We start from the raw sequence: 16,060 nt of genomic DNA, 5'->3' as shown, positions 1-16,060 counted from the left end.
CAATTACGAATATGTAGATTCGTACAAGATTTTCTACACAACACAAATAATGAAGTAAAAAAAAAAATAATAAAAATTTAAATATTGTTTTACGAAAACTCGTATTTGGAAAAACATTTTTATATTTTCATTTTGAATATAAATTACTTGCAAACTAAGATGAGGAGAAATATATAAATGGTAAAGGAGTAAACGATTTTTTAAAGCTTTTATTATTTCTACAAATGATTGCTACTTCAAACAAAAAACTTACATGTTAATGTTTATTAAACAAAAATAATTAAAAGTGAATGTGTAGAATATTTATATTTATTTTACGTAGTATTTATTTGCTTGATTTCTTTTTACTCTTTGTTAATATTTTTTCAAGAATAAAGCCTTTATCATACAACGAAACTTTTTTTAAATTAATTAACATAAAAATATTTTCGGCTGAAGTGTTTTTTTGTTAAACCACATACCTTATTTTTTCTGAACTTTATGATAAAGATTCGTTTTATTTCATTTATATTTATTTATTTTTAATAACAGATTCTAAAGAAATTACTTTTCATTAATTCAACTGAGTAAGAATAATTTAAGTTTCAGGAAACGTAATTTTATGTAAAAATATTCTTGCCCAGACTGTTTTATTATTATGAAAATTTTTATGAAAATTATGTTTCAAACAAGTGTGTGTTTCCCCGAAGTCATATTCAATAATTTATCAGAATATGTTTTAAATAAAAATAGTAGAATGTAAAGTTAAAACAAAAGACTAAGAAAATATTTAAAACCTTTTGAAGAGAATTTTTAATAACACTATAAATGGCAGTTTATTGTTAAAGTAAATCTGCCATTTCATGATACCAGAATATAGATAGAAGTAAAAGAAGGGTTGTGAAATCATTTATTCCTACAATCCATCCTTTTATCATTCAGATTTTTACTCGTAGTTAATTTTAAATAGAAATACAAGTTAATTAAAAAAATCTGATGAGGATACTACATGACTTCCCTGTATACGCCTATCAAATTACATATACACATTTTTTGCTGTACTTCATTTAAACTTATTTCATTTGGAAGTGAGATACGATCCTCCAATTCTTTAATAAAGCGAACAGTTACACAATTGCTGAAATATTAGTTTTTATTAACGTCAAATATTTATACAATTATTAATTCAACAATATTTTTATTTTTTTTTTTTCCCCTACTCCCTCGGGCCGTTTATCCAATTAAGTATACGCAGCCCGAGGAAGTGTCCTTTTACTCAAAGGAGGCCTCCCCACCCACCGACTGTATGTCCGGCACGGTAGGTCAGCCCCCCCGGTCGGATCTTTTCTTTTTGTTTTCTTTACATTGCCTGCCTCAAATCCGCAGGGCAGGAACCGAGTCCGACTATGCCGTCCCCAGCCCCAGCCCCGGGTCTCGGTCTTTTGGTGTTGCTTGCCTCTAACCCCGCAGAAGGTAGGCCAGGCCCGACTATGTCGTTCCCAACCACCAACTACGAAGCCGGGTCTCGGTCTTTACATTCCCAGTCCGATCTCGTGACGCCTGCTCGCGGTCGTAGGTTTCATAAAGAGACAATACTCATGAATATCCTAGTTCTACAATTACTTCAGTCTTTATTAGTACCCCATACGTCTTTCAGTATCATTTTTCTGTTTTAAAACTAAAAAGGAGAATTTTTCAAAATTATTCCAATTTTGTCTAGAAATCAATATGAAGCTGTTTAGTTCCTCGGGTGTGAGATTCTGTATTCCCGTGCGAAATCTAAGTGTTGTCCATTTATCGCATTCAAATATTGTATGCTCAGCTGTGTCATCGCGTTCACAGTACCGACAACGTGGAGAGCTTCTTTTGCCAAAGCGGAATAAATATTGCTCGAAATTTCCATGTCTAGAGAACATCTGAGAGACATAGTAGCTGACCTCGCCATGCTTTCGTTTGACCCATTGGCTAATGTCTGAAATCAACCTTTTTGTCCACATAGCCCCCTCATGTTGACTCCATCTACGCTGCCATGCCTGTTTAACCAGTTCAGAAGCATCACCCCGTTCCATGCCCTGAAAGCGAAGCCAGCGTTCCATGACCTGGAGTTCTATGGGTTTTGTGGACGCCTGAACGCACGCCGTCTCATAAGATATTGTGCGGTGTCCGAAAATCACCCCAACTAGAGCCTGTCTATGTAGACTCCTCAATCGTTTAGCATTCCTTTGCGTGAATATGGCTCTTTACCAAACAGGTGCAGCATACAATAAAGCCGAGGTGCATGCGGAGACTAAAACCCGACGTTTAGATGATCTTGGGGCATCTCGGCCAGCTAATAGCCTTATGAGGGCTTGTAGTAATCCTTCGACTCTCTCGCATCAATATACTATATGAGCACTAAAGCTCAAGGTTTTATCAATTATCACTCCCAGATATTTAGCCTGATTGACAGGTTCAAGCCTATGTTCCCCTATCTTAAGTTCAAGATCTCGCAGCCGTCTCCTTCCCGCCAACATAATATATTGACTATCTACTGAAAGTGTTAATCCTTTGTCGGTTAGCCAGTTATTTACGATCTCTAGAGTATCATTGCTCCTTTGTTCGAGGACATCTTCTGATCTCGCAGAGGTGAGTATCGCTAAATCATCAGCATAGGCCACTATTTCCGTCTCTTCAGGTAGCTGTAGTCGTAATACATCATCAATGACCAGTAACCAAAGTAATGATCCCAGTACTGACCCCTGGGGGACAGTACTGGGATTCAACAATCTTACATGAAATATTGGGATAGAGTAAAAGTCCCTTTATTACTCGTGATACTAGATCAGTATTTTTCGTATCCTTGTTAGTTGCTAATTAACAAACGTGTTCTAGATTTCTGGTGTGTCGTAAAATTAAAGTTAATAATAATTAAACTATTTCGTCTAGTCAACTCCTGTATACTAGTTACAAATGTTAATTTCAACCTTATGGTGTAAAATATTCCGTTTTTATTACTGGATTGTTTGGTGAATAATCAAAAATTAAAACGATACAGGAAAATGAAAGATAACATGAAGAAATATATCTAAAAAAAACGACAAGAAGATGAATATGAGGAGGAAGAAAATATTAAGAACAAAGGACGAATAAAAAAATTAAGATATTATGATAAAGATAAAGAGGAAGAAAACGTTAAGACCAAGGAAAGAATAAAAAGATTAACAGAGGATGATGAATATAAGGACAGAAAATTTGAAAACTAGAGAACGTGTACACAAATTAAGATCAGAAAAATTATTTCAAACTAAAGAGCCATTAAATGATTGGCAACAAAAAACCATTAAACGAAATGATGTTCAACTCCGACTTGAAGTAAAAGATAAGAAATTTTTGCAATTTATTAAAGATCGGGCATGTATATCTCAGTGTATATGTTCTTGTGAGGGTCTATTTTTCAGTCTATATTATTCACTCCATGCAGTTAACTTTTATGTAAATAAAAGTATACAGAAATTCCAGAATAATTAAATAAAATTAACAGAGATTAAAACTAGAAAATCAAAAAATTATACGATTCTAAATTATAATTTTCAATTAATATTAAATAATCAGATGCACCAAATCTATTGCATATACACATATGTAATAATGCTTATTAAATAACATACACACATTTTTAAAAGTATTAAAATTTTATCACTAATTACTTCTGATTTTTTTAATGTTTTTTTTTTATTGTTATTATTGAATTATTATTTATTGTATAACTTTATTACAATAACGGGTTAATCTTATTAATAAATCAATATATTTAAATAAAAAAAAAAAGTTTAAAAAGAAGATGAAACCTGATTCGAACCAACGCGCCTTCCCTAAGATCCAAATATTTTATTAATTAAAGTTTTATTTGGTTATAACTTTGGAACAAATGAAATTTAGTACCACTTATGATATATGTGGAAAAGCTCTCAATGAAGGTTTATTACTGCAGTTAAGAGAAAGTCCAAAATCCAAATTTGTTGGGATTTTGTGCTTTATTTTTCAATTTTGTATCAGTCGATTTCAATCAAAAGGGGAGGTGCCCAACTAGATGTTACAAGAGTCCTAAATAAAAAATTTCAACTTTCTACGTCTAATCATTTTTGAGTTATGCGAGATAGGTGCATACATACACTTACGTACAGAGGTCACGCCGAAACTAGTCAAAATGGATATTTTGACTATCAACATTGAAATGAAATCGTAAAATATTTACTATAGCGTGTGTTGCTTTTACGTCCATCAGATAGCGCTGTTTTAAAAAAACAAAAAAAAACATATTTTTACCTGCCACAGGTGTGATATCTTAGGTATATAAATAGTAGGTATATAAAAATATGCGCGTATTCAAATGCAACGTTGAGTCAAAATTACAAAGCAATCGGTGAAGAAGTTTCGGAGATTTAAGATTTTGAACAAACGAACATTTATATTTTTATTTACATAGATTGTGTTTTGTATGTATATACAACACGCTCAAATTTAACTTAGATTTTTCGTTGAAAGCTAAGTTTAGCACGTAGCTGCAACAATTGTATTTGGTGCAATTCTAAAATCAGTTAGACATATTAGTCGGTTTTATTAGTAATTTTATCAATCTTTTAAAAATATGAGCAATATTATTACTACTAACTGGCTGTTTTGCAGTATGTAAAAAAACACTTTAATGGATATGTACGACTAAATATAGTATATATATATATATATATATATATATATATATATATATATATACACACAAATGATGTAGATTATAGAATATCAAAAGACCAGAATAGGCCTATTTTTGCAATGATCGAAAAAAATTCTTTGATGTTACTTGAAATACGGATTCGTTTGTCATTGAGATAGATATGTCAACCAACTTCAATTGAAATGTATTTTTATCCACTATGGAAAATAAATCGAGAGTTGTATTTGTTGCTACCTATATCTAAATGGTTGAATCTACATTTTCTTTAAATAAAGTAAAACGTTTCCTAATGTAAAACGCTGTTTATTTTAATAATGTATTTCAGTTTAGGTTATTTAATATACTTAAGAATTTTTTAGGTATGGGTATGCCAACTAACATTTCTGATATTCATCTTTGTTTCAATCTAACTAGATTTATCCTTTCTCTTGGTACATTATATCATACTTACAGGAAATTTTTCTTTCATCCCTTTTAAATGACCTAAACCACCATTTCTAACTCTTACCTACGTTTTCATTAAAAACAGATACAGCTCGTTACATACTACATAATTTTTTATTTTACGTGTCTTCAAAAGTTGAGAAACTGACCTCCAAAACGTCTTCACAGTCATTTTTATAATTCTTTGTTTTTCAATATTGCCTCACTTTTATATAACAGATTAGGAACAGATAGTAATCTTATAATCTTTAATCCTTTTTCTTTCCTTGAATAATCCATTAATCCTGGTTACAAATAAAAAAAATATTTAATACCTGTTTTTTCCCAAGGAACCTGATTTAAGCAAGTGATTTTTTTTGACATACATTTATCTAAAATGATTTTTGAACGCATCGAATATTTACAATCAAAATTCCATCACTTTAGTCTTTCAAATTGTAACGCATCCTTTCAATTAATTACCATTAAATTATCAGCATAGAAAATATCACAAAAGGAAATAAATTATATAATAAGTCTAACTGTATACGTTACAAGAGCGGACGCAGAAAATGGCGTTAGCGTTCAACTTAACACGAAATTTATATAATAAAAAAGCGCTTTCGCATAATGCTAAACAGCGGTATTACAAAACAGTAATACTTCTTGAGACCTTATATGGCGTTTTTCGAATAAAGAGTTTTTTAAAAAAGGATTTTAAGAAACGTATATGGATCCAATTACCAGACGGATATTTATAAACTGAAAAGTGAAACACAAATCTATAAACATACAGAAAAAATAAAAGACACCATCGGGAGAAGAAGATTACAATTTTATGGACATTTATACAGAATGAGCAAAAACAGATTAATAAAAGAAATATTTAACTTTTATAACAGTAGTACTATTAAAACTAACTGGTTTAAAGAAATAGAAAATGATCTTAAAACTTTAAAAATTTCCAAAGAACAAGTTTAAATAAAGACAAGTTTAGAAAATTTATCAAAGAATCTAAGTTTCCAAAGAAGGATATGAGGGGTATAGGAAGAAAGTGGACCGAGGAATAAAAACAAAAACAGTGACAAAATAAAAAAAATATTTGCACAAGAAGTTCCAAACTATTATGCAAACGTGACCCTCAGTGGTCCGCACGTACAAAAATCTACCTTTATCTTCGAAAATGGAAAATTGTTAATTATAATTGTTACAAACCTGGTACAAAATTTCATTTTTAAAGATTTTTTGCAACACTATTCACTTAAATCCAGCTTCACTGCACTTTTTCAAATAAAATTTTTTAATAGTATTTACCAAATTTTCTAATTTTCTCGTTCTTTTTAACAGATTATCTCTCGGTAAAACTTTCATTTAAGAATGCCAAATGTTTTAGATGTAAAAACAAAAGTCAAATTAGTTTAAAATAGCTTTCAATTACTATAAAATATTTGTTTAAATACTACTGAGAAACCGATAAGTTTTTTATTATAACAAAACTTTACATTTAACTAACTCAGTATTAAATTTATTTAAATCTATAAAGAAAAAATGTTAAAAAAATCAGATAAAACAGAGTGTACGACTAAAATATCTTTATATTTAAGTAACCTTATTTACAATACCTAACTCTAATAACTAATACCTACTCTTTTTATTAGAACTTTTTTTATAAGTATAGTGATATTAGATAAAAGGAAGAGTAAAAGAAAAAAACGAGAAATAGGAGATGAAAAGGAAATATAAAAGTCTAAATGACTGGTAGAGGAAGTAAAAAAGGAAAAAAAAAGATAAAAATAATAGAAGTTGAAAGAAGTAGAAAAGAAAAAGATAAGATGGTTAACGAGAAGAGGTTTGTAAAAAGAAAAAAAGAAGATAAGAATAAAGGAAAAGGAAGAGAAAAGAAGGCGAAGAAGGACGTAAAAGGAAGGAAAATGAAGAATTAATTACATAAAGAAAAAAAAGAAATAAAAAAAAGAATTAGTAGGAAAAATGAAGATAGAAGTAACAGTACAGAAAAAAAGAATAAAGTAGCACAAAGTAACGTAAAAGATAATGAAAAAATCGTAAGATATGAAGAATAAAGAGACCGACATAAATAAGTAGAGGAGAAAGAAGAAACTTTTTGTATGAATTATCATTCCTTATGTTAGGACTTATTAATACAAATCAAACATGTCGACAAATATTAATAAAATTTAATATTTTTTTAACAGATTACGTAATTTTTTGCAGCAAATTTTAACAGAGTAAAGAATGATAAAACAAAAATACTAAGAAAAGAAGATAATATTACAGTGAAAGGGGTTAAAATATACAAAAATATCCCTGATTGAAGCGAAAGAAAATCCAGGGTTGAGTTATTCCCAAGCAAAAGCAAAAATTTACATACCTCTGAGTTCTCGCCTACATCTTATGATGCGTTGCATCTGCATATACTAGACAACATTATAGGCCTACTATATCATACGTATTTTTCCTTTTATCTCTGTTCACAGATAGGATTTACAAAAATATATAAGAACAGAAAAATATACTTTGAAATATTTTTCATCTTATTTTGTTTTAAGCTTAAGAGCACTATAGCTTAAACATAAACGTATATATACAAAATAGGTCAAAATTCACTGCATTTAAAGACTTTATTTAAATTAATCATATTTGATGATTAATTTAAATTTAATTCATATTAAGAATAAAGTCATAATAATCAGAAAATGTCTTACAGGTGTATTTATTTAGATAAAACAACGCAATGATTTTATTTCGGGTTTTACAGAATAACAATTCTGCTTGTTAGACAGGTGAGCAAAAATTACTCAACCGATTGAGTTAAAATTTTGTATGAACATAACAGGATTACTGCCAGGATTATTGCCATTATAAAATGTTTCACCGTTACAAGATGGTGGCCATTTTAATGGCTTACGGTAATAACTAGATTAAGTTCCTTGCCGATATTTAACTTTTCTATGGACAAACCGTTGGTCAAATCGAATTCAGAAATCCCATACAGTATATGGAATTAAGTTTTCTACAAAAAATATTTTTTATCTTTATCGATAACTCTTTCGGTTATCAAGAAAAGTAGCTTTGAAGGTACTACTGCGTATGTTATACATACCTTTAGACTTGCCCTTCACTTCAAGTTTTCACTTAAAGTTGGTTTTTCAATTACAATAAATAAGTCACAAGGGCGTACGCTTTAAATGGTTGGTCTTCACTTGGAGAATCAATGTTTCTCCCATAGACAACTATAAGTGATTTGCTTCAGAGTCTTCGATAGGAACAGTTATATATATATATATATATATATATATATACGCGCGCACGAACGCGCGCGCGCACACACACACAAACACACACACATATATATATATATATTTTATATATATATATATATATATATATATATATTTTATATATATATAAAAATAAGAAGTACGGGTAATGCTAAGAACCGTGCACAATACATTTTTACTCGTACAAAAAACATATACATTAAAACTACTATTTTTAAGATGTGGGCTGACTATTCTCAGACCCGCATACTTCAGAAAGTTTCGAGTCCTGTCTTGCCAAACTGTTGCACTGAAGAAATTACAATACACTGATATTTGTTTTTAATTTAACAGATTTTAATTGTTATTTATCAGTATTATTCTTACAAAAATGAGGATAACAAGTGTTATCAGTGAATGAACACAGCAGCGTCCCTGTCTAGACGGGAAAAGCGAGCTCTGACCGGCTATCTAAATTAAAATTATTAGACTTGTTTTGAGCGATTTTTTTTACCGGAATTATATAAAATGCTTTTTCAGTACACGTTGAGCTAAAGGCAACGAATCTTCGCAAATCAGCTGATATCGAAATCGAGAGTTCCAACGTTCAAATCCTAGGAAAGGCAGTTTACTTTTATACGGATTTGAATACTAGATCGTGGATACCGGTGTTCTTCACTGGTTGGGTCTCAATTAACCACACATTTCAGAAATGGTCGACCTGAGACTGTACAAGACTACATTCACTTACACTCATACATATCATCCTCTAAAGTAATACCTAACGGTAATCTCCGGAAAAGAAAAGGATTTTTTTGGATAGCTGCAAATGCAGGAATATGAAAAAATAAAAGTAGATTGAATGTAAAATGATAAAATAGTCTATGAAAACAGAAGAATGCTATTTAATTAAAATTCAAAGCCTTTCTTATCAAATAAACACAAAAGATAAGGTATTTTTAAAATCACTTACGAGTTAAAATTAAAAAAAAACCTTACTTTCTTTCTTTTTCCTGTTTAGCCTCCGGGAATTACCATTCAGATAATACTTCAGAGGATGAATGAGGATGATATGTATGAGTGTAAATGAAGTGTAGTCTTATACAGTCTCAGTTCGACCATTCCTGAGATGTGTGGTAATTGAAACCCAATCACCAAAGAACACCGGTATCCACGATCTAGTATTCATACCCGCATATGTTTCATGAATTATATGTATTTATGAATTAACTTTATTTATCAACTATTCAGAAATAATAAATGAACATATTGTAATAAGCACACGCACCCACACACACATACATATATATATATAGTGATTTATGAAAAATGTAACAAACTTTCAGGACATGTTTTACTGGTGAAAATAAAGAAGAAAGTTCAAATAAACTTAGATTAGGAAACGCTTCGTTAGTGAGTGAAGGCTGGCAAAAATATTGTCCCTGATTTCTGCGCCTTCAGAAAAAATAAACTAGACTGTAGTGTAATTCTTGAACCCAAATTAAGGGTTAAATTTAGTGTTTTTATACGAAATCTAACCTGAGAAATTAAAAATAAAAATAGGTCTCAGACTTGTATTTTTAGTAGTCTTACAGAAATCTAGGGTAAAAAAAAAATATGGGATCGAAAAACACTTTTTTTTAGTGTAAATTAACTTTATTAAATGGGTAATGCAACACCTAGAAAGTTTGAAGAAAATTTGTAAGGAATTTGATTATGAGTTAAATAGTATGAGTAAAGTCCACCGTAATCTTTTCAACGCCAGCCGACACACTCGCTAACCAAGTGTTTGTTGCATTCTTTGTGACTCACTTTGATATATACATCTGTAAAATAAAGATAAGTGTTCTCATTGAAGAGATACCTGAAATTGTGTAAAAGATTTTAACTAACATGTTGATTCAGATCGTTTTAAAATTAGCGAGTGTTCAAGAACTGGTTTGTGAGGGATAAGATAATGAATATGGTTTTAAATTAAATTTCTGCTGGATACCTATATTCTGAAATTTTGCAATTAAAAAACTATAATTTTTTTTGTCACTAATGATGGGAATACGAAAATGGAAATTTGTAGCGTACGAAAAATGCCATGTCTGACGGAGATTCTAACCTGGGACCTTCAAATTAAAGAATAAGAGCTACGACTCTACCACGGAGACGGCAAATCTTGTTTACAAATACAGGATTTCAAATAAAATTAGCCAGAAGATGACACGTGGACGTGGGTTTTAACTCGAATGACGTCAAACATCTACTCAAACCAAATCTAATGAGAGCAAAAAAGTATAAAGATACTTTATTTTCTTTCCAACATTCACTTGTTATTTATTAACTTTATCCTTTTTTTATCTTCTTGTTTTAATTTTAAATACAGAAATAAAGTTGTTATTGTGCTTTGTAGGTGTGATTTTATTCTTTTTAAACTAAGTTTTTTATTCTATTTTATTTTCATGTTTTGTTTTTGATACTTATTGTTATTTTAGAATATATTTTCAGAATGACCTAAAAATTCGAAATTTACATCTAACTGTAGATTTTATTAAATTTTTTTTAAAACAGTTCTACAAACTTTTTGTAACCGTTTAGAATAGGTTTGCGTTTTGAAAGTACTAAATTAAAGGTTCTGAATAACGAAACAATGTTATTAATGTAGAATTAACAGCTTATTGCTGCAGTTTTTGCCAAATGGGCCAAATAGTTAATTTAATTTCATTAATAATTGAAAGAAAGACAAATGAATAATCATTACGAAATAATTTACCTTTTCTAAATAACTTTAACAAATGAATTAATAAATTTACTTTACACAACTTATACCTTGAGTTAAAAATTATGTATATAATTTTGCTGTAAAATGTATATTAAAATATGATGGTACACTTTACTTGGAACCGTCTCAGGTAGTTTTAACTTAAAATATATATATATATATATATATATATATATATATACAAAGAATCGCAAAGACCAACTTGAACTGGAACTTGGGGAATACCAAGGGGGATTTAGGCCATGGAGAGGTTGCCCGGAGCAAATAATATCCCTAAAACTTATGATGGACTTATATAAAAGACGGAAAAAACAACTAATAATCACCTTCGTCGACTTTAAAAGGGCCTATGATTGTATACACCGACCATCCATGCTGAATATTCTGAGAAACCTGGGCCTTCACCCTAAACTCGTAAACATGATAAAATTAACTTTAACCAATACCCAGTCCAGAGTGAAATTCAGAGGTGAACTCTCTCAACCCTTCTACATAAAAAGTGGATTGAGGCAAGGAGACGGCCTCTCACCACTCCTTTTTAACTGCGCCCTTGAATTTGTCATGAGAAAATGGTATGAAATAAATCCCAAAAATATAAAAATGGGTACTAAGAAAAACTCCATCACACTAAATTGCCTAGGATTTGCAGATGACCTCGCTCTTTTAGCAAATAATATTCAAGAAGCCAAAACACAAATCATGAGCCTTCAAAACCTAGCACAAAAGATAGGGCTTCATATCTCTTTCGAAAAAACTGAACTAATGGCCATAGATCCTCTGGTAATAGAGCACATTACGGTAAACAATCAGAAAATTAAAATAGTAAAACAATTTAAATATCTAGGGGAAATAATAACTTATAATTTAAATGAAAAAGTGACATGGCAAAAAAGGACAAATACAATGATTAAATCCCAAAAATTAACTTGGTCAACATATAACAAAAAATGCCTTTCTGCTAAAACAAAACTTAAACATTATAAAACTGTAGTACAGCCAGAAGTCACCTACGGAAGCGAGACTCTTTTCAAAATCACTCAGAAAAACCGAATTGAAAAAATTCTGAAAATAGAGAGGAGAATTGTCAGAACGTGTATCAATAAAAAACACCAAAAAGAAGGCCAATGGTGGATTGTGCCAAATGAGATGGTGTATCGAGAAATAGAGCCTGTTACTGATACTATGCGGAAAAAAAGAATCTCTTTCTTCGGTCATCTCATAAGGACACCGCAAACAAGACTGTCAAGAAATATCATTGAAAAGCTCTGGTTCCAAAAGCTAGAAGTAGGATGGATCAAAGAAATTAGAGAAGATATGAAAGAATTGGGAATTTCCCTGACTGACCTACAGAATAAAACTGGAAAAATTACAAAGCTAAAAGATAAAAGCATTAGATTTAAACAAAAGACAGACAAACGACAAAATACAACGAAGAGGGTGTTTACGGATGAAGAAAAGAAAGCAAGATCTGAACGGATGAAGAAATAGTGGGCAGCTCGGAAGAGTAAAATAACACGCTTTTCTCAGAAAAGATCCAACTAAAATTGACTTAAGTGGTCCCATCTTGGCCGTAAAAGCATAATAATAATAATAATATACAAAGAATCAGGACGTCAAGAACGAACGATTGAATGTCTATCTTTTGCCAACGACTTAGCACTCTTTACAGAATTAGAACAAGCAATCAATCATATTCACCAATTAAAGAAGTAGCTGAAGAAACAGGTTTGCAGATCTCCTTTTCAAAGACAAAAATGATGAGAAGTACCAGTAAATATCCCAAAAAGACAAAGTATAGTAAAATTAAATCTTGGACTTTTTTAAATATCTTGGATAAAATAACTAGTAGAAAGAAACAAATAAACTAGTGATTGAGACCAAAAAACACGAATACACTAATATTGTAACAACACGAATACACTAATACGCTAATGATTTCATAATGATTACAAATATCATAATGATTAATACAATAATGGTACCATAAAACGGAAAAATGAAAAATATTAAAATTAAAAAAAACAGAAAGTGGTTTTTAGATCTTTATTTGAAGATCAAACTCAAAACGAGTGAATATCTCGTTTAATATAGTCGGAAATGGGGAAAATTTGCAATCATTGTTCGAAATTTTTACCTTTTTTATCACTTTCAAGGACAAATTTAAAAAAAAAAAGTAGAAATTGATTTTCAGATATTCACATGAAAATTACACACACCAAAAATCAATTTGATATCTTCATTTGTTACCGGAAAAAAAAAAATAGTAAATTTCATTATTTCTCCATTATAATCCCTTAAACTCAATCTCTAAAACTCTTTCTTAGTATGCACTTACACCGTAAGAAGAACGTGTGTACAAATTTTCATCAATTTATCTTCAGAAATTTCTTCATTCTTCAGTAATCATTCCTATATACATACATATATATATATATATATATATATACGTATAGTGAGATCATACACTACAATTCCACTATGGACTACAATTTAGAGATATTCACATTTGATTTGATTCATGGAATGTAGTTATGCATAACTGGTACAGCAAGTGTTAGAAATGTCCACCATTTTCCTGAAGGTAGGTCTGAATCCTTTGCACAATATTTTTGGGGATGAATTCCATTAGCCCGGATGTCCATAATTTGAAAAACCTGTAGAAATTTCATGACAGCTCTATACAGAAAGTATACATTTTCAAAAAATTTTTGAAAAATATTTAAACTGAAAAGAAATAGAGCAAAATAACAAAAGTCAATTCTATGAGGTGTGGATTGATATTTGAAAAAACAAAATCTTCTGGATTACTTATATATTGATTGAAGGTAAGAAATTTGTTTTAATTAAGTTTTCTCTAAAATGTCGTTGAAGAAAATCGAAATTGGTTTTTCATGATATCCTCCATCCTCTTAACGAATTTTGAAAAAAAAAAAAAATAGTATGATAGATGCCCCACATATTGAAATATTTCAGCCAAATTTGAAGAAAATCGGATGGTTCAATCCTGAGGTATAAGGCGAAGAGCAATGCGAAACACATACGTCTATATGTACGTACATACTACGCACATACATATGTTTTTTTGGCCTATCTGTACTAGTTGGACCCCAAAACGTAGAGATTTGCAAAAAACTTTATACCTCATTTTTGACCTGATCACCTTACTTTCCCCTTTAATATATCTATTCTAGGTATATTCTCCGAGAAAGAATTGAAAACTGCGATTTCTAGCCTACACTGTACACAAGATATAAGCTATCATTTATATTGTGTTTGGCTAAGAATAAATTTCTTTTAATAATAACTTATGGTTTACCAGTAAATAAAACCAATAGTTTTTTTGGGCTCTAAAACCTGTATATTATTCATAATTCCAAAAGAATTATAATAATATTTTTAATCCCTTTCATGAATACTATCTTAATATAGAACTACTTTTCATTAAAGAAACTAATTCGTTATCCAGAAATCTATTTAATTAAAAATAGGTGAAATAAATAAAAGCTGGGTGAAATTTGAATTGCATTCAGTTTCAAAAAAAAACTTTTTTTTTTAGATAATTATCAAAGCTTAAGCTGCCTAAGTACTCATGACTTATAAATAAATAAAATTTAATTAGTTATATCAATATGATAATTAATATGACTTATACTATGACTTATGATCCCATGTTAACAAAGGCTAACATAATTTGACCTTATTATTTTAAACCTCTTTAAGAACAATATTACTCACGGAAATGTAAAAAAAAATAAATAAAAACAATCAAAATTTAATGACTTTTTAAAAAAAATTATACTGTAATCTTTTAGGAAAGCGTGTTATTCAAGTTAAGAAAACTAGCAAAAAGAAATTAATATGAAATTAACTAGGATCATTACTTTTATTGTAGCACTAATACCTTGTTAATTCCATTATAAGAAAAAAAGTAATTTAAACAGTCGGTATGAAATATTAGTCATCTGGTTCATTATATTCTAAAAAAAATAAATATAAATAGAATTTTCCTAATACATAATACTAAAAAAAAGGAAACCCGTACTGTATTTCTATAAAAAAAGAAAATGATTTAAGAAAAGTAAGAAACAAAGGTATATTTAAAACTATTATATTGGTAGACATGTTATTTGGTGGGGATGACATAAAGTGACGTCAGAGTTGTGTGGTGCCACCTAGTGGAAGAGAAGAACAGTTGTCAGTTTGCGGGACGGAGCGAACCGGTTAGTAGGTTCGTGGTTATGTGTGTGATCTTTCGGTAGCTTCTTCTACCCGTTGCCAATATGAAAAATCTTACTGATGGAAAATTTTTAGCCGCTTCTATATTATTTGCATTATCATTTGTTCATCAATACTGTAAGTTTATTTAAAAATAAAAATTGTAATTTTTTTCATCCCCAATATTTATTTATTTATAATTGTTGTCACATGTTTCTATATCATATTTATTTCATTTTACACACATTTGTAAGAATTCAGATAAAAATTTATTTAAATTATATAAGTTAATTTAATATTTCTTTACGGAAATTTTAATAAAAACTGAAATATTGAAGAAAAATTTGTTATTTAGGACGTGTTCTAAATAATTACTTGTAAGTAAAATTACGAAAAATTAACAAAAAGATTATCATTTAAATTATCAGCAGAAACATACATTATTACTGCGAAAGTTTTTATAATATAAATATTTCCTTAAAATTAATTACAGAATATTTCTTCCTGTGAAGTATTAAGTTTGAAAATAATTAAATTTCTGTAAAGTAATTGAAAAAACGTCTTTATAACACATAAGAAATTAGAACTTATGAAATGTTTGTGATATATACGTTTTTTGTAAATTATTTTAATTCTTCGTTTTCAGAAAATAAAAAAAAAAATTCGTTTATTTACTGCCTTTCG

General features: G+C 29.6%; 1 protein-coding gene across 2 annotated transcripts in view; it reads left to right on the top strand.

Moving 5' to 3' along the window:
- The first annotated feature begins 15,355 nt into the window (after positions 1 to 15,355).
- Positions 15,356 to 16,060, top strand: part of LOC142328097 (uncharacterized) — a 338,993-nt gene continuing 338,288 nt past the window's right edge. For both annotated transcript variants that reach the window (XM_075371594.1, XM_075371595.1), the window contains exon 1: positions 15,356 to 15,514. In XM_075371594.1, the coding sequence (XP_075227709.1) occupies positions 15,442 to 15,514 (73 nt within the window). In that variant the 5' untranslated portion in view covers positions 15,356 to 15,441. The remainder of the gene's footprint in view (positions 15,515 to 16,060) is intronic.

The sequence above is a fragment of the Lycorma delicatula genome, chromosome 7 (assembly GCF_047948215.1).
Source record: "Lycorma delicatula isolate Av1 chromosome 7, ASM4794821v1, whole genome shotgun sequence".
NCBI classification, from domain to species: domain Eukaryota; kingdom Metazoa; phylum Arthropoda; class Insecta; order Hemiptera; family Fulgoridae; genus Lycorma; species Lycorma delicatula.
This window is presented reverse-complemented; position numbering and strand designations above follow the sequence as displayed.